This window comes from Sceloporus undulatus, chromosome 4, assembly GCF_019175285.1.
Source record: "Sceloporus undulatus isolate JIND9_A2432 ecotype Alabama chromosome 4, SceUnd_v1.1, whole genome shotgun sequence".
In the NCBI taxonomy this organism is placed as follows: domain Eukaryota; kingdom Metazoa; phylum Chordata; class Lepidosauria; order Squamata; family Phrynosomatidae; genus Sceloporus; species Sceloporus undulatus.
This window is the reverse complement of record NC_056525.1, coordinates 48279978-48297101: the sequence shown is the minus strand read 5'-3', so window position 1 is coordinate 48297101 and position 17124 is coordinate 48279978. Positions and strand designations below refer to the sequence as shown.

At 39.9% G+C, this 17124-nt stretch overlaps 1 protein-coding gene across 1 annotated transcript in view; it reads right to left on the bottom strand.

Annotated features, from left to right (window-relative positions):
* Positions 1–17124, bottom strand: part of TRIM33 (tripartite motif containing 33) — a 99459-nt gene that overhangs the window by 56421 nt on the left and 25914 nt on the right. Inside the window, 2 exon segments of the mRNA XM_042462557.1 lie at positions 3308–3455; positions 3591–3709. Coding sequence (XP_042318491.1) covers positions 3308–3455; positions 3591–3709 — 267 coding nt within the window.

Genomic DNA, 17124 nt, shown 5'->3' with positions numbered 1-17124 from the left:
CATTTTAGTTGCTGGCTTCTGTCCCAGGAAAAGCACACAGTGACAAAAGCCCCGCAAATTGGTCTAATATTTTTTGTGGGTTTTCCGGGATATGTGGCCATGTTCTAGAAGAGTTTATTACTGACGTTTCTCCTGCATCTGTGGCTAGCATCTTCATCTTCTCTGAAGATGCCAGCCACAGATGCCGGTGAAACGTCAGGAATAAACTCTTCTAGAACATGGCCACATAGCCCAAAAATCCCACAAAAAACTATGGACGCTGGCCATGAAAGCCTTCAACTTCACATTGGTCTAATATTACAGTATTTCTGCTGAATTACTCTTTCCATGGCATGACTAAATTGCCAGTTTCCATGTAACACAACTACATGGCCACATTAATGAATGGCCCCACTATCCATTCATTTTTTTTGGAATGGGGCAGGAAAGGGTACTTGCCATCTGTTTAATGTGGGTGACCTCTGATTGTGTAACAATAAAGTGTTATGATAGCAAGAGATCATTTTCAGCTGCATTCAAACACACTTCTCTTACCTCCATTCTCAAAACTGCTTTAACCCACCTTACCTCTTTAATTATTGTCCAATTTCCCTTCTGTACTTGGCAAATTGTTGAAGAATTTCACTTTCTAATTTTTCAGGCTTCTATCTCAACCCCTGATCTGGCTTCAATCTACAATATACTCAACTTGTCTAAGTCAAAACTACTCCCAGCTCACTTATTTCCAAATCCAGACATCTCAGGGTAAGTGTCAATTCCTTAGAGCAAGAATCCTTTGATACTCTAAAGCAGAGGTAGTGAAAAAAGTATCCACTGGTAAATCTCCAGGTTATATGAAACACACTACAGTAACTCCTTTCCCAGAGACCCTACATTATACTGCAGAAATTTAAAAAAAAAAATTTGGTTCTCCAGGAGTGGATTTTTGTCTGAAGGAACTGTGAGTGCTATTCATTTCTGGCTCTCAAAATGAACCCCTAGGTTCAGAATTCCTTGATTCTATCTTTTTAATGTCACATTTGGATGGATCTTGGGTTTCAGAAGAATGAACATTTCCAAAGTACTGTCCACTACTCCTTTAGGTACTACAGTACAAGTAATTTATAAAATATACTGTAGAAACAATTTTTCAGTGGAAGTCCAATCTTTTGGTTCATCTTAAATACTATTCACTCTGAATGTGTTAAATAAACAAAACATAATGAGATTATATTTGATCCTTGTATCACACAGATTGTATGATTTGTGCATGACTATCACTGTACTTTAGCATAACACCAAAACATACCAGCCCTCCTTGTGAAGAATGCATTGCCTGAAATTTGAGACTGTGGAAGCAACAGAAGAATGGAGGGGGGGAAAGGAAATGTATATTCACTTCAGTTATATCAAATGTGGAGAAAGTGCAGCCCATGGGTCACATTCACCCCCCCCCCTTGTCCCACTTTTGTGGTATCTCACTTCCAGTCACTAGTTTGAGGCAAAATTGGAAAAAAAGAGAAACTATTTTGACATGCATGAGGGGGATGGCCCATGGAGAATAAGGGAACTTGGCTCTTGCCACCACACAGTTGCTTGTTCTTTATATATGTTAAGGTTTATTTGCAGTAGTAGATGTAGGTGACCAGGAATAACACAAGCCTTTGCCACACATGAGATGTATCAATACAAGGTGCCCTTTATACTGTATTTCATGTAGCTTTCTATATCTAGTACATATAGGATCACGTTATTAAGAATGGAAGCTAATGGAGTTGATTCACCAATCTAATGATGATTTAGGAAGAAGACTAACATAGTATGTCAGAAGTCCCTCATCTTCAGACCTTTGATGATGGCTTTATACTGTCATTATACCTGACAGATTTTCTTTGAAAACCTATCGTTTGATTTTTTTGTCAAATTTGTTATAACAATATATTTCAAAATCACTTGAAATTTATTTAATTTTCTGATGGGACTTCCCTATTATGGTAACAATAGTAGCTCTGCCCCTTGACCACTAGAACCTCTGCAAACCCTGTACATAGCACAAGAATGCAAAGCAAGGGACATTTTCCAAAATAAATCAATTAAAATCAAACCTCAAACAATACTTCACAGGCCAACACAACAGCCGCAACTATCGAGTCAAACCAGGTATCAAATTTATCAAATACATGGCAAAACGGCATGATGAACTCCAGGTTTTGAATGATGGTGGTTATTTGGATCCCTAATGATAAAGACTCTTGTCTTGTTTCACAATGGTATCAGCTTTGGTTGTCATGGTAGATCATTTATACAATGGAGGAGAGGAGTGCAATCCTGTTTCCACCGGACGTCTCAAAGATGTCTGTCTGGGTTGAGTTTAGGAAGCATGGCCCTATGAATTGTTCCAGTGCTTCCTACAAGATCAGTACTTACAAGATGAAGCTGGGAAAATCTGTTCCGCTAAAAAAAAAACCCTAAATCTTTTCCAGCACTTTCTAACATCTATATGAAAGTGCTGAAGGAAGTGATCCAGAGGCTTGGGTTGTCATGCCACTACAGCTCCTTTCCAATCACTATATCTTGTAAATAGAATGAAACCTGATACGTATAATACTGGAGTATTGGGGCTTGGGCAGGCTGTCTAAACTAGGTGGATGCGTAAAACAACAAACTTTTCTCTGAAAGACCAAGTTCACAGTTTAAAACATGCTTTTTTATCTTTTTTTTTTTTTTTTTAAAAACTTATTTCAAAGCTTTGATAATATAGGGCCTGAACAGACAGGCCAAAATAAAGCTGCTTCAGGCCACTTTGGAAGTATGCTATTTAAATGAAGGATGCATCCTAAGAGGCCGGAAGCCGTGCCAAAGCCATGCTGCTGTCCTAAGGACTGGAGCGCAGCTTTGGCACAGCTTTGGGCCTCTTAAGATGCATATGTCATTTAAACAGCACACCTCCAAAGTGGCCTGAAGCAGCTTTATTTTGGCCTGTCTGTTCAGGCCCATAGTTATAAGACCCCATATAAAGGCTATGCTTAAAAAGCATCCAAGAAATATTTATATAAATGAACGGCAAGAAATAAAGCTTAGCAGGACTTTATATTTGTAGTGTATTATGTTGAAATCTCACTGACTAGCATCTTCTGTTACAAACAGCCATCTATGAAATGTAACATTATTTATTATTTAATAAAGTACAAAACTGGTGGCATCAATCTTTTCTCAAAAAACATAAATATAAATTAATAGTGTGGCTTTTCGGTATATTAAGAAGCAGAAATATTTAGCTGCAACTACAGTCAATTAAAAAAAATCTAAAGTTAGAAAAAGATTTCACCTGAAGAGACATCTTCTTTCTTTCTGATCATATGATCCTTAGTAAATTTTACTCGTTGATGAGCTTCTATGCATGTTTTGCACAGCCATTCACCACATTCCACACAGAAACCAACAGCGCTAGAATTATCTTCACAGCTGGTACACACCTAAAAACAAGGAGGAAAACATTTTCAAATTCTGAAGCCTTGACATGTTAATCAAGAAATAACCAACACCTATATTCTCCACAAGATGAAAAAAATAATCCATAGTCCAAGGAGAAAAGAGCAGAAGTGTCATACCTGTTCAGATTTTTCATCAGAGCTGCTGGGTGCTTCAGATGTGTCTTTGACAAAGTAGTTATCTACCAAATCTATTTGCCTGCATTCCTGGCGACAGATTGGACACCTGATCACACCAACTGCAACCAAAAGAGGACACTTCTTACACTTTTCTGGATTGTCATAACTTGATTTTATTAAAGTAATAATAATAGTAACTGGAGCATCATACGTTCTTCTAATGAATATTTCTAAAAAGACCTCCAAATTTGTTAATAATGGTGCAATAAGAGCACTTTCTAGTCCAGTAGATTCCATATTATATTTTATTAGTAAGAATACAGGGCAGGCTGATTTCTGCTGGTGGAACTATGGCCCATTACAAATGGGCCTTTGCGGAGCCCCTGTCATGTGCTAGGGGTTGGCCGAGGACCTAGCGTCCATACCGGCCTCACCCCTAGCACGTGAAGGGGGCATAATAATGGCGGCGCCATATACACATGGGCGCCGCCATTTTGACGTATCAGACGCATAGCGTCAGCACGTCGCGCCCCGGATGTGACGCTGCGAGTGTGCGAGTAGCGCCTCGCGGCGTCCCATCCGGGGCGCAAGAAGAAGCACCATTTTGACTCTTCTTCGCTGCGTCCAGGAACCACGCAGTTTGGCTGCTGCGGTTCCTGGATGCAGCAACCGGCGGCGGCGTCAGAGCACCGCTTTTCGGCGGTCTGTAACCCGCCTATAGAATTGAGCAGAACTTGGAGGGGATGATGGAGGGAGGCAGAGGGGAGGAGAAGTCCTCCTTACCCCCCAAAATTAATTCTGTGAGCTAGGCAATCTCCTGTGCCAATTTTTGAGTAGCATGAAGGGCTGGGGGTGGGCAGGAGATAAGCTCTCTTGAGACTGCCAACAGAACATAGATTTAGCCCAAAGATAATGAAGACAAGTTGACATTTAATATTTATTTCAGCTCTCAATCTATGTACTGTATATACTCATGTATAAATCTAGAAATTTAGATAAAGAAATTGGCCCCAAAAAACTGCATCAACTTATCCACAGGTCAATTTAAGTATTGTATCTTAACTCTTACTTAAAAGAAGGAACCATCTCCTGGTGAAAAGCAAGATCATAATATATGAAGCACCAACCCCCTCTACTCTCTTATCCATCCAGTCTTAAGAGTAAGCACAAAAAGTTATGTCTACTGGAATTTTGTAAGTTCTCTGACATTGGCCCCATACAGACAGGCCAAAATAAAGCTGCTTTGAGTCACTTTGGAGATATGCTGTTTAAATGATGCATGCATACTAAGAGTCCGAAAGCTGGGCCAAAGCTGCGCTCCAGTGCTTAGGACTGGATTGTGGCTTTGGTGCAGCTTCTGGACTCTTAGTACGCATGCATTATATAAACAGCATACCTCCAAAGTGACTCGAAGCAGCTTTATTTTGGCCTGTCTGTATGGGGCCATTATTTTGCTTTGCTTCATCTTTTAGACGTAAATATGCCCCTAAATTTTACCCTTGACTATACACAAGTCATAGCAAAATCCATAATTTTGGTCCAAAAAACTGCCCTCGACCTATGCATGAAGTCGACTTATAGTTGAGTATATATACAGTAACTATTCATTTGAGTACATTTTTGCTTCATGTTCTCATAATACAGCTGCATCTTTCTTTAAATGTTTTTTAGAAGTTTCGCACACATATCAACATAGCCTAAATCATGTTATAAAGCAGGGTGAATAACATTTGGACCTCTCGATGTTGCTGGACTCTAACTCCTATCATCCCTTAGTCATCAGCCCATGCTAGGTCAGGCTGATGAGAGATGGGGTCCAACAATGCCCACTATTATAGTGGGTCCTTGGTATTTGCTGAGGTTTGGTTCCAAGACACCCCACAGATTCCAAAATCCATGAATGTTCATGTCCTACTAGTCGGCCCTCCATATCCGCTGATTTTTTTATCCAGAGATTCAACCATTAATGGCTTTAAAATATTTTTTAAAATATAAATTCCATAAGTAAACCTTGGTTTTGCCATTTTATATAAGGGACATCATTTTACTAGGCCATTGTATTTCATGGGACTTGAACATCCATTTTTGAATCCAGAGGGGTGTTGGAACTAAACCCTAGTGGATACCAAAGGCCCAGTTTATATACAATGGTGTAGTAAAATGGTGAGAGCCATCATGGCGCAGTGGGTTGAGTGCTGATTGCAACTCTGGAGATCAGGGTTCGAGTCCCAGCTCAGCCATGAAACTCACTGGGTGACCTCGAGCAAGTAACATGCTCTCAACACCAAGGGAAGACAATAGCAAACCTCCTCTGAACAAATCTTAACAAGAAAACTGCATGATAAATCTACATGACAAATCTTGCTAAGAAGATTAAGGAAATGATATGAAGGCACACAACAACAACAACAACATGGTGTCCCTTATATAAAACAGTAAGATCAAGATTGGTTTTTTAAATTAATTTCATATTTTTTGTGTGTGCAAACACAGTATTTTTGAACCATTGTTGGTTGAATCCGTGGACGTAAAATCTGTGGGTATAGAGGGCCAACTATTTTATAAAGGAAGAAATATCATTTGTTCTTCTAGCCACACCTTCTGATTAGCACAGTTTAAATCACCTGCAAATCAAGATAAAAGTACAGTGCGCCCGCATTATACGCGGGCATGCTATACGCGGCTTTGAGCTTAGGTGCTCAAGCCACGTGGCAGTGAGCGGGACACAAGGGGCAGCGCATCCCATTCGGATGAATGGGGCTCAAGCATAGGCGGAATTCGCCTTACGCGGGGGGGGGGTCCGGAACGGATCCCTCGCATAAGGCGAGGTTCGACTGTAGTACATCTCTAATATTGGATGCATTTATTTTCTTGCTATGTTCTGAACACTGAGAAAAGGGAGGAAAATCTTCCTATGCTTCCGTGCTTCCAGGAGATCCCCATGTACAAGAAGAGGAAGCTGATTGTGGTGTGTTTAGTAAAGGGAAGTATACACAGAAAATTTTCCAGTGGTCTTCCACTAGTCAAGTATGTAATTGCTATATATGAGGAAGTATCAGTTGACACAAAAGCTGGTTGATATTTCATCTGCAAGGACCTCACATCATTCATCCAAATTCTCATTAAATATTGCTGTCCCTGAGTAATTTAAGATGTATATTACACAGCAGAGGAGATGGAACCATCAAAGCTACTGTACCCCTTCTGGGGTCTATATTCTTTTCTAATCAAAAACAGAACACAGAGCATTTCTATCTCTAAGATAAAGCATGTGGATTTCAAAAGCAGACAGCAGGATGTGGAATCTGGCATCTTTTGACCAAAGGTGATATTTTTGCTAGAGACAGTTTGATCTCCTCTAGAACTCAAGTGTGAGACAAACATTTTACAATTATGCTCACAGATGTGAATTAGACAGCATGCTGCTATATGATGCTGAGAAGGCAGACTTCTTTAATTTAAAATCAGAACTGTTTTTAGTAGTTTAGTTGGTCTCCTTGACAAACTGAGGTTGAAGTAAAATATTTGTGCACTTAAATAATACTAGTCCCATAATTAATCCCAGTGGAAGACCACATGTAGCTAAGAGACAATTAATTCAAAAACCTTTTGTGTAATAAATCCTCTGATGGCCAAGTAAGACATTGCAACAAAACCACAAAATTTGAGGAACATTAAACATGTTGTCATAGCAGACATGAATTTTGAATGAGGTTAGAAGTACTTCCAGTAGTCTCATCAAATGCTACCAAACCACTAAAATAAACTTCTGAAACTAAATCAACTTTTACTGCAGCAAGACTATGTGAGCTTTATAATTATATAACAAACCCACCAGGCAAAAATGAAAAGCAGACAAGACTTAAGGATTTGATGGAAGTTTGTTCAAAACCCTGTGGGTATAAAATATTTCTTATATTTAAGAAAGGAAAAAAATGGAAATGATAAGTAGCATTTATGGTACACTACAGGAATTTCCTGCCTGTGTAACATATGAGAAAAGTCCTGCTGATCAGGAGAATTCTACTCTCCCACACTGGACAACAGTGCTTTCCTAAGCTCTCAAGTTGGATACTAAAGGAACAGACCACACTTGTTCCACAGCAACTTACTGTATTTTCATTGCTATTCTCCATCTGAGATGGCATATAACCACTGATAGGCCTACCCTTATGAATTCATCTCATCCCTTTTTAAAGCCATCTAAGGCCTGTTACAGACAGCCAAAATAAAGCTGCTTCGAGTCACAGTGGAGGTATGGTGTTCAATGATGCATGTGTCCTAAGAGTCCAGAAGCCACACCAAAGCCACGCTCCAGTCCTTAGGGCTGGAGCGGGCTTTGGTGGTGTGGCTTCTGGGACTCTAGGACGCATGCATCACTGAAACACCATACCTCCACTGTGACTCGAAGCAGCTTTATTTGGCTGTCTGTAACAGGCCTAAGACAATACCTTCTTAAAACCCTATAATGAAAGTGAATCCAGAAATCACATGCTTTGCTTCATATTTCTCCTGAACGCCCTGCAAATTCATGGATGAGCCCGAGTTCTAGTACTGAGAGACAGAGAAAGTATTCTGTACAGTCACTTTCGTCTCTTCATTCACTTCATGGGTAGATTTATATGCGGCTATCAACAAACAGTGACAAGATAGAGAAGAAAAGCACAGAGCAGTCTGACAACTCGTCCAAAGATCTGTTTGCAAAACACAGTTCTCAATGTAAATTTAGGCTTCAGAGGGAACTAATGGATCAAAAACTAATGACAAAATATCAAAGTTAGACAGACTTTCCAAGCACAAGCAAGGACAAGAAGTTATTACAGTATTCTTCTGGATAAGCAGATAAGCCCTCTTCCTCTGTTCATTTTTCTAAATATATTGCCTGATCTAGCAGGACTGAGCACAAATAAACCAATAGCTCTTAACAGGCAGGCATAACAAGAAAACTGAAAGGACCCCATGAATTCAGTCACCCAGTCTGTTCCTACTTTTAAGAACCATGTCTTCCCTCAGCTGTAAGTCAGTCCTCCACATTGGGGCTTTAACTTCTATCTGATTTGATTATTACGATTTGATTAAATATTATCTCTAGAAATTTCTAGATCCTCCAGAGAGTCTGCTGGAGATTGACCACAGAGTTATGCTAAAGGACCTAGAGATCCCAAAGATTTTTAAAATAGTGGTTGTTTTAGTTTGAGTTTTTTCTACTTTCATGGGATTCCTGTGCCCCTAATCCCAGCTAATGTGGAGGGTCCACTGTACAACGTTTCCTTCCCAGAGTTCTCCAGAGACTGCAAGGTCTCTTTTTGGAGTGAGCTCTCACAGGATGATGGCCACCATCAAAGCTATGTCAACCTTGTGCAAAAGCCCTGCATAAAGTAAAACCTTTCACAGTCCCAAGTAATTCTGCAAGGACAGAAAGTTCATGCAAAAGGTATTTTCTGTCATACTTTGGACAATGAAAAAAATGGCACAAGTTCATCTTTGTACTTAACCGACATAATTGGAAGAAAATGGTTATATCTGTGCATAGGACAAATTGGATAGGGAGAAGGAGCAAGAATTAATATTTCTTTCTATGAAGGCCTGGAAACCTACCTCATGCTATAGTCCTCTAGAAAGGTAGATCTTGTTTCATTATGTACTGGGGTTTTGTGAAAGGTAAGGAGGCTGTTCTTTCTATAATTGGGCTTTTCATTTTCCTCAAGTTTCTCCACAGGCTACAGAACTCAGGGGGAAAAGAATGTCTGGTGTAATGATTGGCTAGTAAGACAAGGTAAAACTCTCCTAAGTAGACTTTTAGTTATATCTGATATCACTCATAAGAACAAGATGTGTACACAGAGATATCCAGAATGACATAAATGAGATAGCCCTTTTGCTGTGGAATACAGTATAAATTCACTCTTAACCAACCGTGCTGCTAACTACCTATTGGCAAGTATCCCATTGGAGTCCAAGTATTAGATGTCACCCTGTTGGACAATACAGCAGTGTCACAATGTGTCCCACTCGACTAACCCCACTCTTTTATTCAAGTGACAGCACAATGGGGTTGATTATCCCACCACTGCCACTATCTCCATCTCGGATTTTGCTTTATTTGTGAACACCAACTTATGGATGTAAAACTGTTTCCCATTTGTAAATGTCAGTAGTGTGGTAAATTACTCAAGTGCCAAACAAGCCTCTATTTGAAACTGAAATAAAACTTTGGTCCTGGACAGATGGTCCCTTTGTGGCATGGTGGCAGCACAACTAGGGTTAGGGACTGCGTGGCAACCCCGCGGTCTCTAATCCTAGCACGTACTGGCAGTGCTATAATGGCAGCATCTGCACGGTGCTAGTTATGTCACAAGTGCGCCATTGGCGCACTCGCAACGTAACTATTCTGGTGGCAAACAAACCCTGTTTTTCTGTAATTTTTTTTCTCTGGAGCAAGAGTGTGCACTTTGGGGGCTACGCCATCCGTCCAGAGTAAAAACAGGTGCCGGCAGGCCGCTGTTTTTTAGCAGTCTGTACTGCATCTTTATTTACAAGAAGGTGGCACAGTGGTTAAATGTCTGTACTGCAGCTGCTCACTCACAAACCATAAGGCTTTGAGTTCAATACCAGCCAGGGACTCAGGCTCGACTCAGACTTGCATCCTTCTGAGGTCACTAAAATGAGTACCCAGCTTGTTGGGGGCAATTGTTAACAGTTGTTAACTGTTAAGAGACTGCTTAGGTCAGTGGTTTCCAACCTGTGGGTCAGGACCCATTTGGGGGTCGAATGACCCTTTCACAGGGGTCGCCTAAGACCATCCGAAAACACATATTTGCATATAGCAATGAAAATAATTTTATGGCTGGGGGTCACCACAACATGAGGAACTATATTAAGGGGTCGCAGCATTAGGAAGGTTGAGAACCACTGGCTTAGGTGATATTCAGTGGTATATAAATGAAGCTGCTATTGCTAATCAGTATTTTGCTTATTGAGATGCTGCATATTTTTGTTAATTTAAAGTATCTTTTCTTTGCTTCATTCAGTTACAGGTTTAGTTAACACTCTCTACAGCAATTAACATATTTATACCCAGGACCCTCACATAGTCCTTATCTTCAGGTTCTTTTTCTAAACCTACACCAGCCACCAAGGTTAAGTATCCCTTGGGATATGACCCCACAGCAACTCTCTCTCTTGAAGTTCTGTGTGCGTGGGGAGTCCCTCACTACTGGACTCTACCCCTACCAGACCCTGTCTGACCAAGTCCCTCACTTCTGGGCTTTTACTATAACAGTCCCTATCTAACTTTCCCTCTCAGCAACACCCCTATTTATCTTCTCCAGGCTTCACTGTGATTGGTTGGCACCAGCTCTCTTCCTCTCGGTTGTTGCTTGGCTGGCCCATCTCTGCCAGCTCTCCTCAAGCAGCTATTCAGTTCCACTGTCTTTACTCCCCGTAACTTTGTGCTTCTCAGCTACTAAGCTACGAAGAAAATAACAGAGGAAAACCTGCAGGAACATCTTGTGCCACAGACAAGATGAATGACATTCCTGGTGCAATTGAGAAATGAAAAAAATTATCACTACTAAAACATCTCATGTCACCACAGGCTTGCCACCATGCTCTGGCATACCCAGTCATCACAAGTTTTATTGACATGAAAAACTGATTCCAAAAAATGTATGACAACAGGGTTAAATGTTTTCCTCATCTTAAAAGGATTAAATATCACTCACATACTGAAAGGTGGCCCACAGGGTAATTAGTACAGTGGGCCCTTGTTATCCTCTGGAGTTTGGTTACAGGCCCCCGCGTGGATAACAAAATCCATGGATGCTCAAGTCTCATTCAATACAATGGCATAGAAAATATATAAAATGGCAAGATCAAGGTTTGCTTTCTGGAATTTATATATTTTTGAAGCATTTTCAAGCCGTGGATGCTTGAATCTGTGGATAAAATATCCACCGATAAGGAGGGCTGACTGTATACATCATGTCCTTGGAAAATCTCAAGATAATTGGCTATAAACAGTGGCTTTCTGTGCTGAGTGATAACAAATTAGAATGAAGGTATGTGAATCTTTAAAAAAAAAAAGGGGGGGGGGAAGACATGTCCATTACATATTCCTAGGTATTTATAATTTAGCTAGAGAGGGTGTTAGTATAATTAGTCCTACAAAACACTATGCTAGCTTTGCCCTGTACGTTGTTGTTTTGCTGATTTTCTTCTCCTTTCCCCATTATACCACATGCCATCTGAGATTACTTCCTGCCGCAGACCACTCCAATTGACAAGGTAAACTGCACTGCTGTTTCAGCCATGAAAATGGCAGCATGGCACTATTCTATTCTCCTGCTAATTTTCTATAGAAACTGGGTGCCTCCAAGGGAAAGTGGACAGGAAAACATTAGAATGATGAGACAATCCCTAGTACTGGTAACTTCAGAAGCTTTTCACTGTTATTACACATAAGACCAAATGTATCTAGGAATATTTTAAAACAATCTATTGTAATGGTAGAGAAGAAACAGCCACAAACTATACAAATGAAAAGAATGATGCAAATTGAAAAGTAGATACTGGGGCCTTTTTTCAACCTAAAGGTGACATTGTCTTGAAAAAGCAGATCATCAGTGGAATACCAATAGATACCCTGTCCCCACTGTCTCTTCTTCTTCTCTCTCAAAAATGCATAATCTGTCTGGGCACCTGGTTCTTTGCTGCAACAACAGCAGCAAAGAGAGTTCTTCCTTTAAAAACCATCACTTCAAGATATTCCTGGCACCTTGAGGCAGCAAATCCCAAAATGCAACTGGCTTTCATCTCCTTTTACAAAGGAGGGAGGGAGAGATTGTCTGGAATGCTTCAAGGAATTCAAGCAGCATCTGAATTCATGTTTACCCTACCCCTACCACTTTTATTAGTGTTGATATTTATTTATTAACTGTAAAATCAATTTAAAACAATAATTACAGGATTAAGTTTCTCAGTTAAAAATAAACAATTTGAAACTGGCTAAAATAATGTGGAATAATACAGTGGGCCCTGGTATTCACTGGAGTTTGGTTGCAGGGCCCACCATGGATATCAAAATCCATGGATGCTCAAGTCCCATCATATATATAATGGCATAGTAAAATGGAGTCCCTTAGATAAAATGGCATAATCAAAATTTCCTTTTTGTTTTTTTTTTTCTTTGAATATTTTCAAGCTGTGGAGGGCTGAACGTATGGGTGCAGAATCCATGGATGAAGCATCTATGGATGTGGAGGGCTGACTTCACAGTACAGTGGGCCCTTGGTATCTGCTGGTGTTTCGTTCCAGAACTTCCCGTGGATACCAAAATCCGTGGATGTTCAAGTCCCATTAAATATAGTGCCATAATTAAATGGTGTCCCTTATATAAAATGGTAAAATCAAAATTTGGTTTTTAGGAATTTATATATTTTAAGCCATGGATGCTTGAATCTGTGGATAAAGAATTTGTGGATACAGGGGACCAAATATATTAAAAACCCCCCCCCCCCAAAAAAAAACCCATGTGCACCCTGGATAAAACCAGTTAGGCCCGAAGGCTTGAATAAAAAGCCTAATTTTAACTTGGTGCCAAAATGAAGGGGAACTGAAGGCGACTTATACATTAAAAACATTAAAATTAAAATGTACAAAAAGCCACATTAAAAATCAATTAAACTGAAAAAATAATTAAAGCATACACAGTCTAAAAGGTTTTTTTTAAAAACCAATAAACAACACATTTAAAACAATGCAGAACTTATAGCCCCCTTTCCATTTTAAAAGCCTGTCTGAATAATAATAATTAGAATCTTTCCCATTTTCCACCAATACAAGTTAAGATCAAGTACATATAAGGGTCATAACACAATAATAGATCAATCCCTGGATTAAAAGGAACTTTTTGGTTGGTGACTACAATAGTTTCAGAGATTACAGTTGACTCAAAGTCGCCTTGGGTCCCTGAGAGAAAAGCAGCATACAAATGAAATAAATTAATGATAATAAATAAGGGACTGGGAAATAATATCCTAAAGCTGTGGTGGCAAATCTACCACAGAGACGGCAAGTGAAACCATTTTTTGGAGGCAGGGAAGGCACACACCTGTTCCTTCTCCTTCCCAGCCGTCCCAAGCCATCAGCTGCCTCCAGAGACACAGTTGAAGGCCCAGGGGGAGTGAGGAGGGAAGAAGAGGAACAGGTGTCTCTCTGGAGGCAGCTGAAGGCCCAGGAGGAGGGGAGGAGTCCCACCCGGGAAGTCCCATACATTAAACAGCCTAAGTTGTTCCTTTGACTGTACACCTATTTGGGGAATAGTGTTACAAAATATTGGTTATTTTCTTTTGGTCATGTACAAATCTTTCTACAAATTTTGCCACTGAAGCTGTATTTTATTACAGATGAATAGTAGAAGCATTTTGGAATAAATAGGGTACAAACATCTTTATACATGATGTCTTCTCCCATCAAGACAGAACAAGCCTACTCCACTTTTTGAACATCTGTGTAATCACCAACAATATAGGAAAATAATTTGGCTTTCTCAATTCTGAGAGCTTGTCAAGAATTAGAACACCCAGGTATTTTAGGGAGGAAGCAAATGCAAGAATTCCTGTATAAAGCTGGATAAAGAAAGCTGTTCCTCAGCAGACATATTCAGGCTTAACATCCTGTGTGTATAGGTGTCCTCATATCATCTCTTTACTTATGGTGACCCCCATGAATTTCACAGAGTTTACACAGGCAAGGAATACTGGTGGTTTTGTCACTTCCTTCCTCTTATATATAGCCCAAAGCACCTGGTATTCATTGACTATCTCCCATCTAACTACTAACCAGGGCTGAGCCTGTTTAGATTCCAAAAATCAGGCAGGATCTGGTGGCTTTAGGGTAGGCCTTAACATCCCAGATTTATCTTTACTTGTGAGAAGACCTGAGACCTCTCTAATTCAGGGCAAAATATTCAATATATCAAATTTCTGCAAAATGAATCAGTGGAGGTGTCAGTATTGTCTGCCAACAAAATGATGAGAACCTTTCACAGATTAATAAAAACTTTTGACTGTTGCAGGTCCAAGCATTTTAGCTAGAAACTCAATTGCCAGAGCAAATAAGAGTGGGAGCAGTCAGCACAGTGCAATGCTTTGAGCGCTGGACTATGACTTTGGAGAGACCAGGGTTCAAATCCTGGCTTGGCCACAGAAACCTACTGGGTGATCCTGGGCAAGTCTCACTCCCTCAGACACTAAGGATGGCAATGGCAAACCCTCTCTGAAGAAACTTGCCAAGAAAGCCCTATGATAGGATCACCTTAGAGTTGCCATAAGTCAGAAATTACTTGAAGGCACAAAACAACTACTGGCCACCAGTTACATTTAACTTGTTCAGAAATGCCTGCTTGAGCAAAGAATCACTTGTGAAACACTGTATAAAGACTGTGTGGCATTTCAGAAAGAATCTCCTAAATCTAAAAGAAAATACTTATTCATTACATCGAATGCTCTTATCATATCAAATTATGGTATTACCCAGTACTATATAAAGATCTGAGAGCTGGACAGTAAAAAAAAGCAGACAGGAAAAAAATTAATTGGTTTGAGATGTGGTGCTGGAGAAGAGTGCTGAGAATACTGTGGATGGTCAAAAAGACAAGCAATCAGGTCCTAAAACAAATCAAGGCTGAACTCTCCCTGGAAGTCAAGATGATTAAATTGAGGTTGTTGTACATCAGCCACATAATGAGAAGGCATGATTCATTAGAAAAGTTCTGCATATTAGGTGGATGGACTCAGCCTGCGGGATCTAAGGTAGAAAATAGGGAGGGCTTGGTGACGTCTCATTCACATGGTGGCCATGACTTGAGATCGATTTGAAGGCAACTAACAATAACAACAAATGAGCTGGTAAAACCACCTCCAAAGAAAATCCTACAAAAGTCATCTGGTCAACATAAATCAACAGGTGACATGAAGGCAACAACTGCATACAACAACGGCTATTTCACACAATTTCATGGCTATGGCATGTGAGACTACATTTAACAGGTGGTGAACTCGATCAGAAATACAGTATGTGTCTAAGAGGGGAAAAAACTGGCCTCATTCTATGTAAATAAATATACAACCAATCACAAATCACAGAATAGAATAAAATAGGTCATTCGCCATAATCAAGTTGAAAAAAGTACAGAAAGGTTGAGCTAACATCCAACATTTTCAGCATCTTATAGAGATGATCATACAACAACTAAACTTGGTTGTGTAGCTATAAAACTTGATAAATAGCTATAAAAAAGCAAAGATATATTTTTATTTTATTTTATTTAAATATGGCAAGAGCTGACCATATATGTATTTGCAGTTCTGTGGAGTCAGAAATCAAAATCTGCACATTTCAATGCTGGCTGGCATCACAAGAATTGAAAAACTGAAGCAGTTAACAGTGCTCAGCGATCACACTTTCATTCCTTACGTTTGTGTATTTAGAGACTTAAATTTACAACTTACGACTTATGTGCATCCAATCCAGATATCCAAATTTTCAAATAACCCCTACTACTTGACTATGAGAAACCTGAGTCCATGTTTCTGTTTCTAACTAGAGTAGATCAATTAAATCAATGGGAGCTCAGTAAATTAACATTTATATGAGTTCCTCTAATTCAATCTACTCTAATTAAAGCTAGCAACTAGACTTAGACCAAAATATGCAAAAACCTTGTGTTTGGTAAAGATGAACGTGAACAAGCTTAATATACCATAACTTTTTTAGCAATATGTAAGACTGCAAGGCAATACACACATATGAGAGGGTGCATCTCACCAAACCCACCATCATGACAAAATTCAGCATTTCAAAAGGTATACAGTAATGTGTCTTCCCTGGCATGATGATTGTCAGGAATGGAAGAGAATGAGATGTGTGAACCTATGCACATTTAGAAAAGGAGGAGATTTTTGACAAACCCCACCCTTCTCCCCTTGGCCCACGTTCTAGCACAGAGATAGCCAAACTGCAATACTGGTGTCACATACACCCCCTGCCAGGCTTATTTTTGGAGCCCTCAGCCCCTCCATGCCTCCCAGACCACCTGTTCTCTGGCCAAAAAGGTACACTGCAGGGTTTAACATCAAACATCCCTTGCAATGTTTAACATCATAAATATTCATTTCTTAAAAGCAAAGTTGGACTTCTAGCCATTTCCATGGCAGAGGGCATTTTTGGTACTCTCTTGAATCCCCAAGGCCTGAAACTGTTATCCAACCCTGCTTTACCATGAGCATCCTCTGACCACATCTTATCATCGTCCTTGTTTATAAAGTGAGTCTCCTTTTTAAAAAACAATCTTCTCCTACTGGACTCTCCCACTAATACAAACATCCTCATTTCTCCTTGCTCCCAGCTAGTCTACAGGTCAAGGAAGCTGGGGTCAGGGGAAAACGGAAGATGCTTAGTAACATCTGGAAATGGGATTTACAAGATTTTACCATGAGGATTCATCCCCTCATTGCAACTGCAAATACAACTA